The sequence below is a fragment of the Alligator sinensis genome, unplaced genomic scaffold, assembly GCF_000455745.1.
Source record: "Alligator sinensis unplaced genomic scaffold, ASM45574v1 scaffold899_1, whole genome shotgun sequence".
Lineage (NCBI taxonomy): Eukaryota > Metazoa > Chordata > Crocodylia > Alligatoridae > Alligator > Alligator sinensis.
In genome coordinates, this window is record NW_005842614.1 from 446,626 (window position 1) to 461,800 (window position 15,175).

The window sequence follows — 15,175 nt, forward strand, 5'->3', positions numbered from 1 at the left end:
GCTCTGGCATGGATCTAAAAGTTCTAACCTTGCTGATGACCTTTGAGATGTCACTAGGTGGAATGGCTGGACTGGGGATGGATTCAAGTTACTTTTTATTAACACTAAGAAATCACACACAAAATCCCCCTAATTAAGTTGCAAAGTCAATCACTCAAAAGTGAGGAAATGCTAGCATTTGTATTGCCAGTGCAACTTTGATTTGGGCCCCTTGCATACATGCATTATAGTACAGTCTTTAATTACACAATCACAATTGTTTATTTTTCTTCCACAGGACACCTGTCTCCCTCAATGAGCAGGATGGATGGGGCTCACTCAATGAGCACCATCCAACATTGTGTTTCCTCCTCATTGTTCACACATGGCACTAGGCCTTATTTACTGCACACTATTCAAACTTCCTTCTGAAAACAGGATTATTAATTTCCTCGTGGGTTTTTCTACAGTGATCATCACTATTGTAAATGAGTGCTTCATGAAAATTAATGGGTTTATTTTCACAAAAATTCTGGGAGATGAGGCATGAAGAGAATAAGTTCAAAAGTGTCCACTAATTCCTGGTGCCCAATTTGAAGCACCTGACACCTGATTTTTTCAGAGTATTGAGCATTATATGATACATATTCAAAGCACATCTTCCTTTACCTTTATCTGCTTCTGCAAGGGCCTGGCATTTCTGCTCACTAGACTCCTGCAGCTCAGATTGGGCACCCAGAATTGAGAAACACACAGCAACCACCTGGGAAAAGTTGGTTTAGGTGACTTGCCTGGCATCACAGAAAACCTCTGTGGCAGAGTCAGGGATAATTACCAGTTCTCTAGGACCAAATTAAACTGCCTTAATCATGAGATCCATTGGTTATCTTGCTGCAGCCTCTGTCTCCTTCACACAGACCTTCCATCTTCTGCAACAAATAAGGTTGGGATCCAACTTATTCTTCTACTATACACCCTTGATCCCTCCCCAGAGTACAGCCCATGCTGTGCAGTGAATGAGGTAGAGGTCACATGGAAAATATAGCATGCCATCATAAAATTACAGCCCACATCACAAGGCGGGGAAATGATGGCTGCACAGGCAACATAAACTCTGGCATCATCTAACCCTCAGGTGATTGACTTTGTAACCTTAATACTGCTCTTTTAATGCAGACATTTTGTGAGGAATAAATCATTATAACAACAACAACAATGAATATGTTTTATTGGTGTTGTTGTAGTAGTGCCTAAAGCCTCCATTACAGACCTGGAACCTTGTCTGATGGATACTGTTACAATGTGTTATATGTAATTTATTATCTATAAGGAAATTTCATAATAGAGCTAATCACCATTTTAAACAATTTTTTTTCACTGAAAAATAGGTTTTTGCCCCCAAAATGATATATTTTTAATTTTTTTTAATATTCTTTTTTTCCTCACCATTTTAACAGCAAATGAAAAAGAGGGAAGGGGAAGAGGAGGAGACAGACTAAATGGGGAAAAATAAAGGAAAACCAAAAAAAAAATCTGTTTGCAATTGTTCATAAACTATTTTGAATAAATGAGACAATTGTCAAGAACTTCAGAACAAAAATTATGTACAACATTTCAAAAGGGTTCATAAAAAACGTTGACCATTTTAGAACCGATTCTAGTACAAGTCTTTCATGTACAGAACATAAAGATGTAAGTAAAACGTGAAACTTAGGTCAGCTCTACACGGGCAGACTTGCACTAGAAGTGATTGCAGTTCCAGTTAGATTAGGCTGAGGACACCAGTTGGTTGATTAATAGCACCCTAGCCTTTTAACTTCTTGGGTATGCAGACTGAGCATGAATGATGAGAATAAATCCAGTGGTCTTAGATTAGACTTTCATCCACATCAAACTCCTCTTGGCTCACCATCCTCTCCTCCCACACATGCACACAATTTGATGCATGAGTTTTAAGCCAGCAAAAAACTGGGCCTGGAATAGCAGGAGGTGCTGTAGGTCGCACTGGAGAATCTCTGGCACAGCTCTGTGTGTGGGAACTTGGCTTGCCCACACTCAGCCTTGCTCTAATCAGTGCTGTCAGCTTCTCACTTTAATGAGCAGCAGAATCCACCTAATTGTCCTTAGAAAAATATATATCTCTTGTGCAAAACCCTTAACAGCCAGGGAGTTAGGTTTGAAAGACTGAGAAAGGTAAGGCTTCTTCAAGGCCCTTTTTGACAATAAACAAGGCAGCTGATGCCCAGCCTGTGATCAGTGTGTTGTTATGATGTTTAATGTCTCCAAAGGACTGATTTTTTTTCCCTCTCTCTTTTCTACACGCTGATGCTTTTCTGTTATGGGACCCAGAGATCTCTGGAGAAAAAGCTGGTGACGGAGGTGGGACAGGAAGAGACACCCCCTAGGGAATAAGGCAATCTTTGTGTCTCAGATCCTCCGAGACACGCAATCTGTTAGCAACCCTTTGGATTTGTTTTGGTAACAGGGCGGGTAAGCTCAGGCTGAGTTAATTCACCTCTATCTGATAGAGCTGCATGTATGCAATAACCCTTGTGAAATGGGATTGCTTGGCATCAGGGTTTCACGTGCTGCTGCTTTTAGTTCTGGAGACCAGAGTTCAAGTCTCTTATTGGTCCCAAATGAATGGAGTTGTGGGGGCATGTTGTCAGACACATGCTTAGCTGGCACATGGTTAGGCATGCCAGGCCTCGGCAGAGCTGTGTCGGGGCTAGAAGGACAGCATGTGACAATGGCAAAGGTATTCAAAGGGCCCAGAGCTTGCAATATCAGGGAATGGAGAGGACTGGTCTGAATTGCTAGGAGAGAACAGGGTAATGCTATGGTTCACAGGAGGTGAAAGACCAGGGTTACAGGGCATCGGAGAGCTGTGGGGGGAACCCAGCTCATGGTCCCTGCTGGTGGGAGGGCTAGCTCACCTGAACCATGGACCAAAACAAAAGTGTCTTCTAAGATATTCAAGCAGGGTAGACACCCATAACCCTTGAACAAAGCACAAGGAAGAGATTTCAGAGGGATACTTCTCCCAGATCAAGGGGAGACAAGGCTACTGCTGAGATCTGTGCCACCATGCTGGCAGCTGGAGGGGATGGATTCGGGAGGTAGTGAAGCTGGCCAAGCTGGGCCTTGCTCCAACACCTCCTTCTTTTTATGTGTTCCCCCAACTCATAATCTGGACCTACTGGCCTTCCTCCCTTAGCCCCTGCATAGATTCTTCTTCTCTGCCATTCTCCATCTGGGCACAAAGGTCCCTCCCTCTGCCCCCAAACATATCAGCCCTTTGCTGTCTACTCAGACCCAGACCCCTCCCAGAGTTGGGCCCAGAGCCTAAAGGTCACAATGGAAAGTGATGAAGGAGAGCACAAAGCTAGCAATTTGGGCCTTATTTCTCTGCCCAGGTGGGGGATGGGAATCCCTGGGCCAGAATGATTGTCGGAAAAAGAGAAAGAGAGGGCAACCATGCTTGGCTGCTCAGGGCTCTGCAGCCTCACAGCTGCACTCCAACTGCTTGTCTGCTCTCTGGTATTTCTGTTTCATTTCACATTTAGCCTATTTAAAAAACTACTCAGGGGGCCATCTCAGAGCCCTAGGACACCACTGGAGCAAAGTCAGCTACACTGGCTAGCCATCATCCCCATGCTTCCTTCCATCTTTCCCAATCACCCTTAATTAAACTGCCTGAAAGGCGCAGCCTGATTTTAATTAGAATGAAATTGTGAAGATTAGAAGGAAATTGGCCGATCATTGTTTATGGGGCTGTTGTTTGAGAACACAGCAGGCTGGTAAATTGCCTCCATGCCGGGTTTGCAGTGATTGCAGACAGTGCCAGGGCTGTGGGAGCCCTGCTAGGCAGGGTCTTGGCACAGACTGGATGACACATTTTGCAGCTGCAGATGTTAAGATGTTACTTAAAAAATTATGAAATGCCAGCACATGCTGCCAGCGTCCTTTTCCTTGGTAGTGTCCATCAGTACAGAGCTGGCTCATAAGGCTTGGCAAAGGCAGCTTAAATGCCAGTTCACCAGGAAAACTTTTTACAAGACCACACGTGAGCAGATAGCCTGGGCGAATGATGACCTGCAGTGGTCTGTGATTCAGGACACCTGGGTTCAAGTACTGGCTCAGCCACAAACTACCTGAGTGACCTTGGGCCTGTCACAATTTTATTCAGTTCTTCCCATGTAATAAAAGAGAGAGAGAGAGAGAGATGAAACTACTCTACTCTTCCTTCAGTGGTGGGTAGAGAATGTCTATCAATGCTTCTGTGTGATGGACCTAGAGAGGAGATGGGTTTTGCTTGCTGCTCAGTGTTCAGGCTGTAGTTTTGTAATCCCTCCACTCCCCAAATCCCCACCTACAAGAGGTAACATGGTCCCTCATACTGGTGGTGACAGCACCAGATAGGGCCCACCCTGACACAGCATTCCTGCCACAGTGCCATTCAGTGATAGCCTCAAACATGACAGCTCTCAAGGCTGGGGGATCCTGTGCTATTAGGATGCTCATGCTTGGGAAGGGCATGGCTTCAAACCCTGCTGGTGTAGTCCCCAAGCCAGTTCATGACTGGACACATCAGAAACTTGCTGTATCCTTCAGGGCCAGACTCTTCATTCAAGTCAAAGAGAGTTTTACCCTTGATTTCACTGGGAGCAGGAGCAAATGCTGTTTACATAGCTCTGATCTGTTGGCATGACACTGTATACAAGGAATACGTGCAGTGACACTATATTTAAAAGGGTAATAACACTCCAATACTTACACCTCAGTCCCCTTAGCTCAGGCATTTGTAGAGAGTGGCCAGCAAATTAGCCTATTGTTTTGCCTGCAGGATACAAGAGCTGGTGATTTGAAACAGGTTTGAGCTCCAAACCTGCTAATCCTCACTAGGCTGTCTTAACATCAAATAATATTTGCATATTTAAAGCAGAAGGACTAATTCTGCTTTTAGATCTGTGTAAATCAGCACTGTGATGTCACTGCTATAAATAAGAAGAATTAGGCCCCATAGGGTTTAATTTTCATATATAATCCAATGGCAGCATGACAATTACAAGTAGTAAGTGTGTGTGATTAATTTATTACAGTCACACGTGCCACTAACATAAAATAGCTTGTTATTATAATGAACAGTTGCGGAAGGGCAGAAGCTTTTGCTTAGGACAGTGCAGGCCAAACTTTTTAGCAGGCATGCCACAAATTAGCCCCCCACCCTCTCCAAATGCTACTCTGATCCCCTTCCTTTGTCCAATCTGCTGCTCTGCTTTCTACTCACTACTCTGTGCTCCCTGCCTGATCTGCTCCTCTGTCTTCTGCTTCCTGCCTTATCTGCCACCATATCCCCTGTCCCCTCCCTGATTTGTCAGGTACCATACACAGAGACTGCCTATGCCACTTGTGGCAGTCATGCCATAAGTTGGCCACCTCTGGTTTAAAACTTCACCCTGAAGGTTTTAGTAAATCATATGGACTAATGGAGAGAGCCCTTGCATAGTTGCAAGAGGACTTGAATTCTGTTCATGGCTCTGCCACTGACCTACAGTGTATCCTTGGGCAGGACAATTCCCTTCCTGCCCTTTGTCTATCTAGTCCTTTAGACTGGATACAGGGATCTCTTTCACTGTGTGTCTGTACAGTCCCTATGACAACAGAGCCCTGATCTCCACTGCATCTCTTATGTGCTGTTATAAAACTGATCCTGTCTTTGGGAACTCATAGAAAACTAACTGAAGGCAGCAGAAGTCTTTTCAATGACCTCACCAGGATTTGGATGTAGCTCTAGGTGGCCACCTGAAGGGGTCAGACTGTAGGAAAGGGGCAGTCTGCTCAGCTCCTGGCTTATCTTTTGGTGAACTCCAGCCCTCATCAGTTCACACCTGTCTGATATAGGAGGGGCAAGCAAAAGCTGATAGCATAGGCATGTGCAAGCAATTTTTATTATCTAATTTGTGCATGTGTGCCTGCATCTTGGCTGCTGTCCTCAGGCACAGGATCTGGGTTGTAACCCACAAGTATAGACATGCGTCTTAGCTGATACTTGTCTAGGCATCAGTCTATATAGCCATCCTTGAAAATGCTCCTCAGTGCTCAGCCTGCTTGGAAAATCTGCAGTGTTGAATCAAGAGCTCCTGCTTTGGGACTCCCTAGCTGGCATGGGATTCCACTCCAGCTGTGGAAAGCTGGAACACACTGCAGCCTGGGCCTGGCTCTGCTGCCCACAGAGTTGTGGGCACCACAGAGAGGCAGTTGTAGGGAGCACTCTCATGGATACTCTGCTGCCATGGTACTATTCACCAATCAACTCTTTGGTGACTGGATATCACCCTAAACATTTTATGGGTTAATGTCTGAGAAAATGGCAACGATGTCTGAGTGACATCTGCAGCTCCCATCTGTCCTCACTCAAACATACACAGACAGATGCACTTTACCTTTTGATCTGGACGTAGACATGTCTCCATTCTGGCCTGTTCCCTACGCTGTCAGGACAGAGCGGTGGATTGCCAGAGAGGCAGTCTGGAGGAATGTTAACCTCTTGGATACAGTTTGATATCACAAGTTATGGAAAACATTACCTGGATGCCAAATCCATCTTGTTCTCTGTTCTCAGGTACTATTGCTACACCCCTGGCCCAGTCCCTCCATATGAGACATTTCCAAGTCTCACGTCAGACAGGCCTGGGTTTGTACCATAGAGTGCTGCAATGCTTCCTAGTGCTTATTTGATCTGGGAAGGTAGCCACCAGCATACCTGCAGGACATAGCACAAAGGCCACTAGGCTTTTTTGCCTACCTGTATGGAGGAAACGTGACTGAGCAATGTGGGTTGGAAGATGGGGAGGATGGTGAAGCAGTTACAGTGTGCCTAGATTCAGTTGCCAGCTCACTTCATCTTTCTGTGTCTAGAGGACAGAGGCCTCTAGCTACTACCTTCATGTTCCCTAACAATGAAAAAATATGCAATGACCAGTGCATACAGTGCACCTAACTTCAGCCTTTCTCTGTAGCTTCCCACTCATCCCTCCTTCTCACCTGGCTCCTGGAGTTCACAGTTACTCTCCTTGGCTCCTTTCTGCAGAGAGTTTGCTCGCTGGAAGGTGAACAACCTGGTCTTGGAACGGAAGGATTTCTTCAGCCTGCCTCTGCCCCTGGCCCCAGAGTTCATCCGGAACATCCGCCTCCTGGGACGAAGGCCCAACCTGCAACAAATAACGGAAAACCTGATAAAAAAATACGGGACACATTTCCTGCTCTCAGCCACTCTAGGAGGTGAGTGCCTCATGTTCCCCCATCTGCTGGCTTCTAGCTTCAGCTCCCTCCTGGGCTAGATCCTCAAGGGGTGTTGGTCAGCACTGATGCCAATGGACTTAACTCTACTTCCACCAGCTGGAGAGCCTCATGTCCTCCAAACAGGAGACCATGGTACCCTTTACATGTATTTTATTATATTTGTGCTCATATCAGCTCCAAATTGAAAGCAGGATATACAGAGCTCTAGGAAAGCATCTTGCTAGTGCAACTGCTCTTGAAATGGCAAGGTTCTCCAAAGTGCCTAGTGAATTTGGGGGCCCAGCTGGACACCTCCTGGAAAGAACCATTTTTTCCCAGAGGACAGTACTGAAAAAACCCAGGTCCCCAGTATTGCTGAGAACTTCAGAAATTTTTGGCCACTGTTTTCAGTGGGGACCCATGACTAGTGTTTAGCACAAAGGGACTTTTTTATTATAGATTAGCATCAGAAAATGGGAGGGAGAGCTTGAAAATAGCTGCATAGATCTGTTCAATATCTATGCACAGCTCAGAGCTGGTAGCAATGGGTAGCCATAGGAGGACATTCAGCTAAATACAAGGGCAGCAGTATAGGGACTTATTACTGAGAGACTGGGGCTGGGAGCAGACAGGCATTTCCACTTTGCTTAGATTAATGCTTACAACTGGCCTGACAGCTAGAGGCAGGAGAGCCTCATCTGACTCCACAGCAATTCCTCTGACCATTGGAGGCACAGTGTTGCCAGGCTCCCATAAGAGTCCCATCCATATTGTCATCATCCTCAAGTGCTGGGTTGCTTGGTGTAGATCACTGGTTCCCAACCTTTTTTGCTGCGACATTGCTGGAAGCGGAGTGTGGCAGCAGCAGTGGCCTGGGGGTGGGGTTGGGGGACTTCCCAGCACACAGCATGGCTCGTCCTTTGTGTGCAGTGCCACTGGCATTGCCCCCACAACCCTCATTTGGGTCGCAACCTGAGGTTGGGGACTTTTAGTATAGATAATAGGCATGGGCCAAGGCTCAGGACTGTGACAGGGACATGAAAAACATGCCTCCTGCTGAGAGAAGAGGTGAAACAGGTATTTATGCCCAAGCCTGTTGGCTTCTATTCTGCAAATGGTGATGGTGGGAAAATATAATCAGTGATGGGTCTTCCTGATGAGAACAGGTTCTACAAACCCATCTTAGGGAAGGCCCCCCAGCCAGAGGACTTGAGGGGGGGGGGGGGGGGGGGGGGGGGAAGGGGCAGGTGTGAAGAAGAGAAGGTCTCCAACTCCTTTCCTCCACCTCAACTGTAAGAGCATGCGCAGACAGCTGGGTTTCCTGGACATCCCAGGGTGCTTGAATCTCTTGACTGAGCACGGACTTGTTGCCTGTTGGGTGGCAATGCCTATGAACTGGGTCAGAAGGGGCACAGGCAAATGGGTAGCTATTGTGTTGCTGGTGTCCTGGAGCTCAGCCTGTAGCATCTTATGGGAGCAGCTGTAAGCCAGCTGGGGCCCTTTCTGATGTACCCTACCTGAGCACTGAGTGAGGTCCTTCTGGACAAGTTGCTCTCTCCTCTGCACACCTGTAAGACGCTGGGGTGGAGGGATGCATCCAACCACCAATTGGTTGGATCTTCAGGCTGTTAGAGGTACAAGTGACAGACTGATGGCCCTCCTGGAGAGACACCCTACCTCCCTCCCCACCCTGGCCAAGGAGCAATGGAAGGTCACTGAAGGTGCAGGGAAGTGGAAGGCTCCAGTAGCAAACCATGCAGCTTGTGTGCCTGTGCAGGAGAAGAGTCTCTGACCATTTTTGTGGACAAGCGCAAACTGAGCCGGAAGGCAGAAACAACCAGCACAGGAGGGGCCGGGAACAGTTCTGCTGTCTCCCTGGAGACTCTGCACCAGCTGGCTGCCTCCTACTTCATTGACCGGGAAAGCACACTGCGCAGGCTCCACCACATCCAGATAGCGACAGCGGCCATCAAGGTAAAGCTGCTGATAGGGTCCTATAAGGGAACAACAGGGGAGTGGAGGGGTGAAGGGATCCATGCCTGTCTTGATGGGGGACATGAAGGTCTGGACTTTGATGTTGTTAAGAAGATGATGGTAGTGCTAAGGTGAAAGGAGTAAATCCCGTCCCCAGTGCAATAGGTCCTTGTTTCTACCAAGTCTGGTGTGCCAGATTCTGCACCAGTGCAGAGCCATGCAACATTGTGCCCCTGAAGAATTTGCAATCTAAGTAGATAAGGCAGAGCATGGGAAGAGAAGCCCTCCCCTGCCAGTTTATTGACCCATAGGCTACTTAAGGCATGCCCCAACACCTCATTCTTTTGCCGTGTCCTGCCGCTGTCATGAAAGCTTTTCCCTGTGAGCTCTGCCAGCACAATGAAGTCCTCACCTGCAGAGTGGAGTTGGCTTCTCAGAGAGGGAAGAGTCCATGTCTGTGTGGCTGCAGATTGGAGCTTAAGCTGGGCAATCCTGAGCTCAAGGCTGAATGCTGTAGGTCCAGAGGGATCACATGTGCCAAGTGGCTGGGTTCCTTCTGGCAGGCATTTGCTGTGGTGGTACTGCTGCTTGCTGTGTTCATGCTCTTTCTCCTGGAAGTGTCACACCAGCTCCTGCTCAGACTGGATAAAAGCTGTCCTGGGCAGACTGTTTAGAGAAGACTTGGGTTTTGTCCTGCTTAGTTTGCTGCCTCTCCTTTTCCCCCCACTGTGCAGAACCAGCCTAAGTTTCTCTCCAACCACTGAACAGCTCCTGACAGTATGGCGTAGTGCACTGCGTTCAGATCTAGCCCACGAGCTGTGTCATCCAGCTCATGGATCTTTCCATGAGTCTGGAAATCTGGCAGTGGGAGAGGTGTGGCAATGTTAATTGCTGCTCCCCTGCCTCCAAATTTCTGGATCTACAGGGAGCCCCTGCAGGTGGGGCAGATGGGCACATGGCCAGATCCAGCATTGGAGATTGGCCCAGCGCACTGTTGGATTGCACCCAGCCCCATGCCACTCATCCAGCCCATGGGGCCAGAAGGTTGAGCACCACTAGATTAATGCATGGTAGATGGGATGGGAAATCAAGAGACCTGCAGCCTAGCCCCAGAGTGACTCTGAACAGTTCTCCATGCTCCACATCTCCCCCCTGCAGAGTGGGGCTGTGCTTTGTGATCTCAAGATGGAGAGCACTTTATGAGTGCAGGTTGTTTCCACTGGTGCCATCCAAGTTCTCTTTCTGACTCACAAACCTGCCACCTGGCTGCTCTCTGAAGCCCTTCATATTAATTTGATTGGGCTTATATTTAGTGGGTCTAAAGAAGGTTAGGTAGCATAAAATAGGTGTGCCACAGACTACCAGGAGAGGGGAAGGGGCTTTACCAGTCTCTTCATCTCAGTATAATGCACCTAACAGCAGCGCCCTACTAGCCACATGCCTAACACTCTCTGGATGCAGCATCCAGGGCAAATGATCACAGCCAGATGAAGCAACTACTCTCTCTGTGGTCTCCTCAACTGGCTTTCAATCGGAAAGCCAACTGGCTTTCAATCGGAAAGCCAGCTCTCCAGCAGTGAGAATCCCTGTAGGGAGGAGGGGAGAGTGAGCAGGGAGCTGGAGTGAAGTTAACACATTTATGTTATTTATGGGAAATTGGACACGCTAATGAAGCTGAGTTTCAGCTGGGCTGGAGGCAGGCTGCTCTCTGTCAACAGGCCAATTAGTACACACTTATTTCCCCTCCCTCAAGGCACTGCCCGTACTGTTCTCTGGCACAAGCCATCGCTGGGGCTGCACTGGTTCTCAGGAAGGAGAGATCCTTCCCCAGCACCACCACCCATCCGCTCATCAACATCTAAATAATTTCTGCTGGCCAGGGTCATCCCAAGATGCTAGAAGCCAGTGATGGGGACATTGTTCCTCCCTGCTTCCTAGAGACATTGTTCTTCCCTACTTCTTTTACCACTCACCGCATCTCTCCCATCCATTCACTTTCATCTTTTGCTCCCCCCACAGTACTGACCTGCCATGAGAATTTGAGCACCAGAGCTTTGGTGTGACACTGACATGACACCTGGGGCAAGTTCAGCCAAGGGCCTCTCTCCCAGCCCTGCTGGGAATAATCCCCTATTCCACCTATACTCCATATTGTTTCCATCCCTAACTACTCCTCAGCACTAAGCTTGCTAGGCTGAGAATTGACTGACTGCCCAGCTTCTCTATGATCACATGGCTAGACCCCCCTTACTCTTAAGCCCAGTGACTTAGAGCTACTTGCATGTTTTAAAAGAGAAGAGTCCCGAGAGGGCTGGGCTGGGAGGGGTGCTACAGGCCAAGACTGAAGTATACAGTTCTACCAGCCTGGATCTTCAGTTAGAAGCACAAACCCTAACAGCTGAGGTGTACTACAGCATCACTGCCCTCACGGCACATTGTTCTTATGTAGGTGACAGAAACCCGGACGGGGCCTCTTGGCTGCAGTAACTATGATAACCTGGATTCAGTCAGCTCTGTGCTTGTGCAAAGCCCTGAGAACAAAGTCCAGCTACTAGGTAAGTATGCCAGCACTTCTCCTGTCATTTTCCTTGCCCAGCCAAGGCCAGACCACCTACTAAAGCAAGATGGTGTAGCAGGTTATGGAGGAAGGCAGAGATGGTGAAGGCAATGGCAGAGAGAAGGGATACTGAAGAAAGGAGAGAGGAAGGGACAGAAACAGAGAGAGGAAGACAATATACTGGTATATTAATTAGTTCAGACTGGCCCATTTACCAACCTTGCCCCATTTATACAGGGCATGCCTACAGTACTGCAGAAGACCACTGTAGGTAGGCACATATCTTTATTATATGTTCACAGCACCAGAGTGAGCAGAGCACTGATGCACCCAGTAGAGAGCCAGCTGGTTCTTACAAGGTTAGATGGGAATGTGCTTGAGGTAGCAGGAACAGGAATCTGTCAGGTGGGGGCATGACTGAGTAGGGAAACAAGAGGCTGGGAAATGGGGAGGCAGAGAGAACTAGATGTGGTCTGGCCTTCCCTGTGCTGTCAGGACCCTCCCAGAAAACACCAGTTCCCCCCCATGCCAGCATGTCTTGGCTTTATATGCATTTAAATATGGCCACCATTATTAGAGGCCATATTTAAATGCATATTTAAGACAAGAAAAAAAACAGAGCAGAGGGAGGGAGGTAAGGGAAGTTGGACAGGGAGGTGGTGTGACTCGCCATATGTCCTTGGCTGGAGTAATGGGAGAAATGAAACTGCCAAGTGTCATTGTGTTTATGGGTCTCTCATACTCTGAGACCTGCACCTTGCAAATTGCTAGGGAGCAAGTACTGCATGGGAATGCAGTTAGTGTCTGTGAAAGCTCTAATGGAATTGGCCTCCTGTTAAGATATTATTGTCTGCATTATCAAATCAATAACCCTCAGAGGGGAGCTCTCATTACAGATGCACGCAGACTGTTTTGCCAGTGGCATGCTCTGGAAGCTACACAATACGGCTTCAGAAAGAAAAATGACCCACTATTTCGTATCCGCTCATCCTTTCCCTGCCCTTTATCTGGCAAGTTTGTGTGCCAGCAAACTCATGATGGGACAACTCTGCAAGCACTGGGAGAATTAACCCAATTCCCCCCTGAGGATGCAGAGCTTGTACGGTGTCTCTCAACCCACAATATTGGGGATTGAATGTCCCAGTAGAAATATGCTAGTAGGATGGGGACAACGCTCAAGGGAAGGCCTGGGTGTTTGGCGATAATTAATGCTAGTGTGGGGAACAGCTAATGACTCAGTGGCTGTCAGAAGGGGCAAAGCTTGAGCTAGAACAGATAACTGCTGCAGCAATCTAATCCAGGCCCCAGACAGCTGGTGTGTCAGCAATAAGGCACTAAGCTAGGATTCACCTCACTGGTACAGTGACAAAAAGATTCAGCCCAGATGTTTGAGGGCTTAATCCTGTAGCCATTGTGAGTATGCAGCAGCTACAGGATCAGACATCCAGGACCGGAGCCTCAGCTAGTGAAAGAGTCAAGAGAGTGACACAGATTTACCCTATCCCTGAATTTCTGCCGAACCCTATCCAGACTACTGAAAATTCCTTAGAGCTGCAAAAAACAAAAAACAAAAACAGCTAAAAAGCCAACATTTTTTTTAGATGTCCAGCATTTCAATTACAAGTGCTGATCAGGACCCATCTTCAATGTGGCCACACAAAACCTGGGGGGAATGTGGCCATAAGAAAGTAAATTCAACTTCCTCTGTCAAAACTTCGGGCTTGTATTAACCTTGGGGTGGAGGTTTCAACCATTGCTTGTTTCATCCAAACTGATTCAGCCCCTAGTGCCATGATTCCCTCTTTCCCATGCAGGCAAACCTGCTTCACCAACTTAAATGAGGATCTGCAGCTTAGGACCTACCTGAATGGAAGGGATCCTAGTTTGTAGAGATTATCTGTTGCTAGACAGGAGCTCCATAGCTGACCTTTTGCCAAGATGGTCAGTAGAAGAAACTTTGGAAGCAACAGTGAAGGTCATCAGTCCTGCTCAGTTCATGTCCCTAGACCAGATTATGAGTTGGTGTAAATGGTGTAAGCTCCTTTTGTGGTACTGTAGAATTTTCAGTTTACGCCAACTGAGCATCTAGCCCCATCATGTGAGTCAGTGTTGTGGAATATGGGCCAAATTCAGCCCTGGTGTAAATGGCTTGACTTCAGTAAGACTGATCTTCTCCCAGTATCCATACAGTTGGGAGTCAGCATGCTGTGTGCTGGGACATGCACACTTGGCTCTGCTCTCGGTGTTTTCCTAACCCCCTGTGGCTCCCACCTTTTTCCCAGGTCTGCAAGTGCTGTTGCCTAGCTACCTGCGGGAACGTTTTGTGGGTGCTGCGCTCAGCTATATCACCTGCAGCTCCGAGGGTGAGCTCCTCTGCAGGAAGAATGACTGCTGGTGCCACTGTGAGCCCAGCTTCCCAGAATGCAACTGCCCAGAGGTGGACATCCAGGCAATGGAAGAAAGCCTGCTCCAGATCCAGGATGCCTGGAACAATCACAATAGACAGTTTGAGGAGTCGGGTGAGGCCAAGTCTCCTTTCATTTATAATCAAGAACAACCATTTCAAGCGCAGTACTCAGTCTGAGTCAGCACATCCTGCATTATATAGAGCTACCCCAATGCCAGCTACAGGCAGTCGGGGAAGGAGAATTTGCACTGTTTTGTGAGATACACACATGCACGTACATGTGTACTCAGCATTTTGCAACACCAGATTCTATGCTACCCTGTATATTTCATAGCACGGGGTTGTAACACATGGGGAAAGATCGGTAGCCATCTGGGGGACAGTGATCACCTAATAATAGAATTCACCATAAGACGTCAAGTGGGTAAGGTAACTAGTAGGGTGAAAGTACTAGACTTTAGGAAAGCTGATTTAAATGAACTCAGGCGATTAGTCAAGGATGCACTGCAGAGTAGGAGTGTTGAAATGATGGGAGCCCAAGAAGGGTGGTTGTGCCTTAAGGAAACGATCCTTCGGGCACAAAGCGAGACAATCCCCATGTGGGATAAAAGAGGGAAAGGGGCCAGGAGCCTTCCCTGGCTGACTGCAGAAATCCAGGGCAGCCTAAGGGCCAAAAGGGGAGCACATAAAAAGTGGAAACAGGGAGAGATCACCAAAGACGAATATACCTCCTCTGCTCGCGCTTGTAGGGAGGCAGTTAGACGGGCCAAAGCTACCATGGAGCTGAGGATGGCATCCCAAGTAAAGGACAACAAGAAATTGTTCTTTAGATATATAGGGAGTAAAAGGAAGGCACAGGGAGGAATACGACCCCTGCTAAATGGGCAGAAACAATTGGTGACGGACAGAGGGGACAAGGCTGAACTCCTCAACGAGTTCTTTGCCTCAGTGTTCCTAAGCGAGGGGCACGACAA

At 47.8% G+C, this 15,175-nt stretch overlaps 1 protein-coding gene across 2 annotated transcripts in view; it reads left to right on the plus strand.

Annotated features, from left to right (window-relative positions):
- The window catches only part of BRINP2 (BMP/retinoic acid inducible neural specific 2), a 46,969-nt gene that overhangs the window by 26,202 nt on the left and 5,592 nt on the right, over positions 1–15,175 (plus strand). For both annotated transcript variants that reach the window (XM_006033246.3, XM_025214996.1), the window contains exons 3-6: positions 7,073–7,263; positions 9,041–9,237; positions 11,687–11,792; positions 14,077–14,313. In XM_006033246.3, coding sequence (XP_006033308.1) covers positions 7,073–7,263; positions 9,041–9,237; positions 11,687–11,792; positions 14,077–14,313 — 731 coding nt within the window. The remainder of the gene's footprint in view (positions 1–7,072; positions 7,264–9,040; positions 9,238–11,686; positions 11,793–14,076; positions 14,314–15,175) is intronic.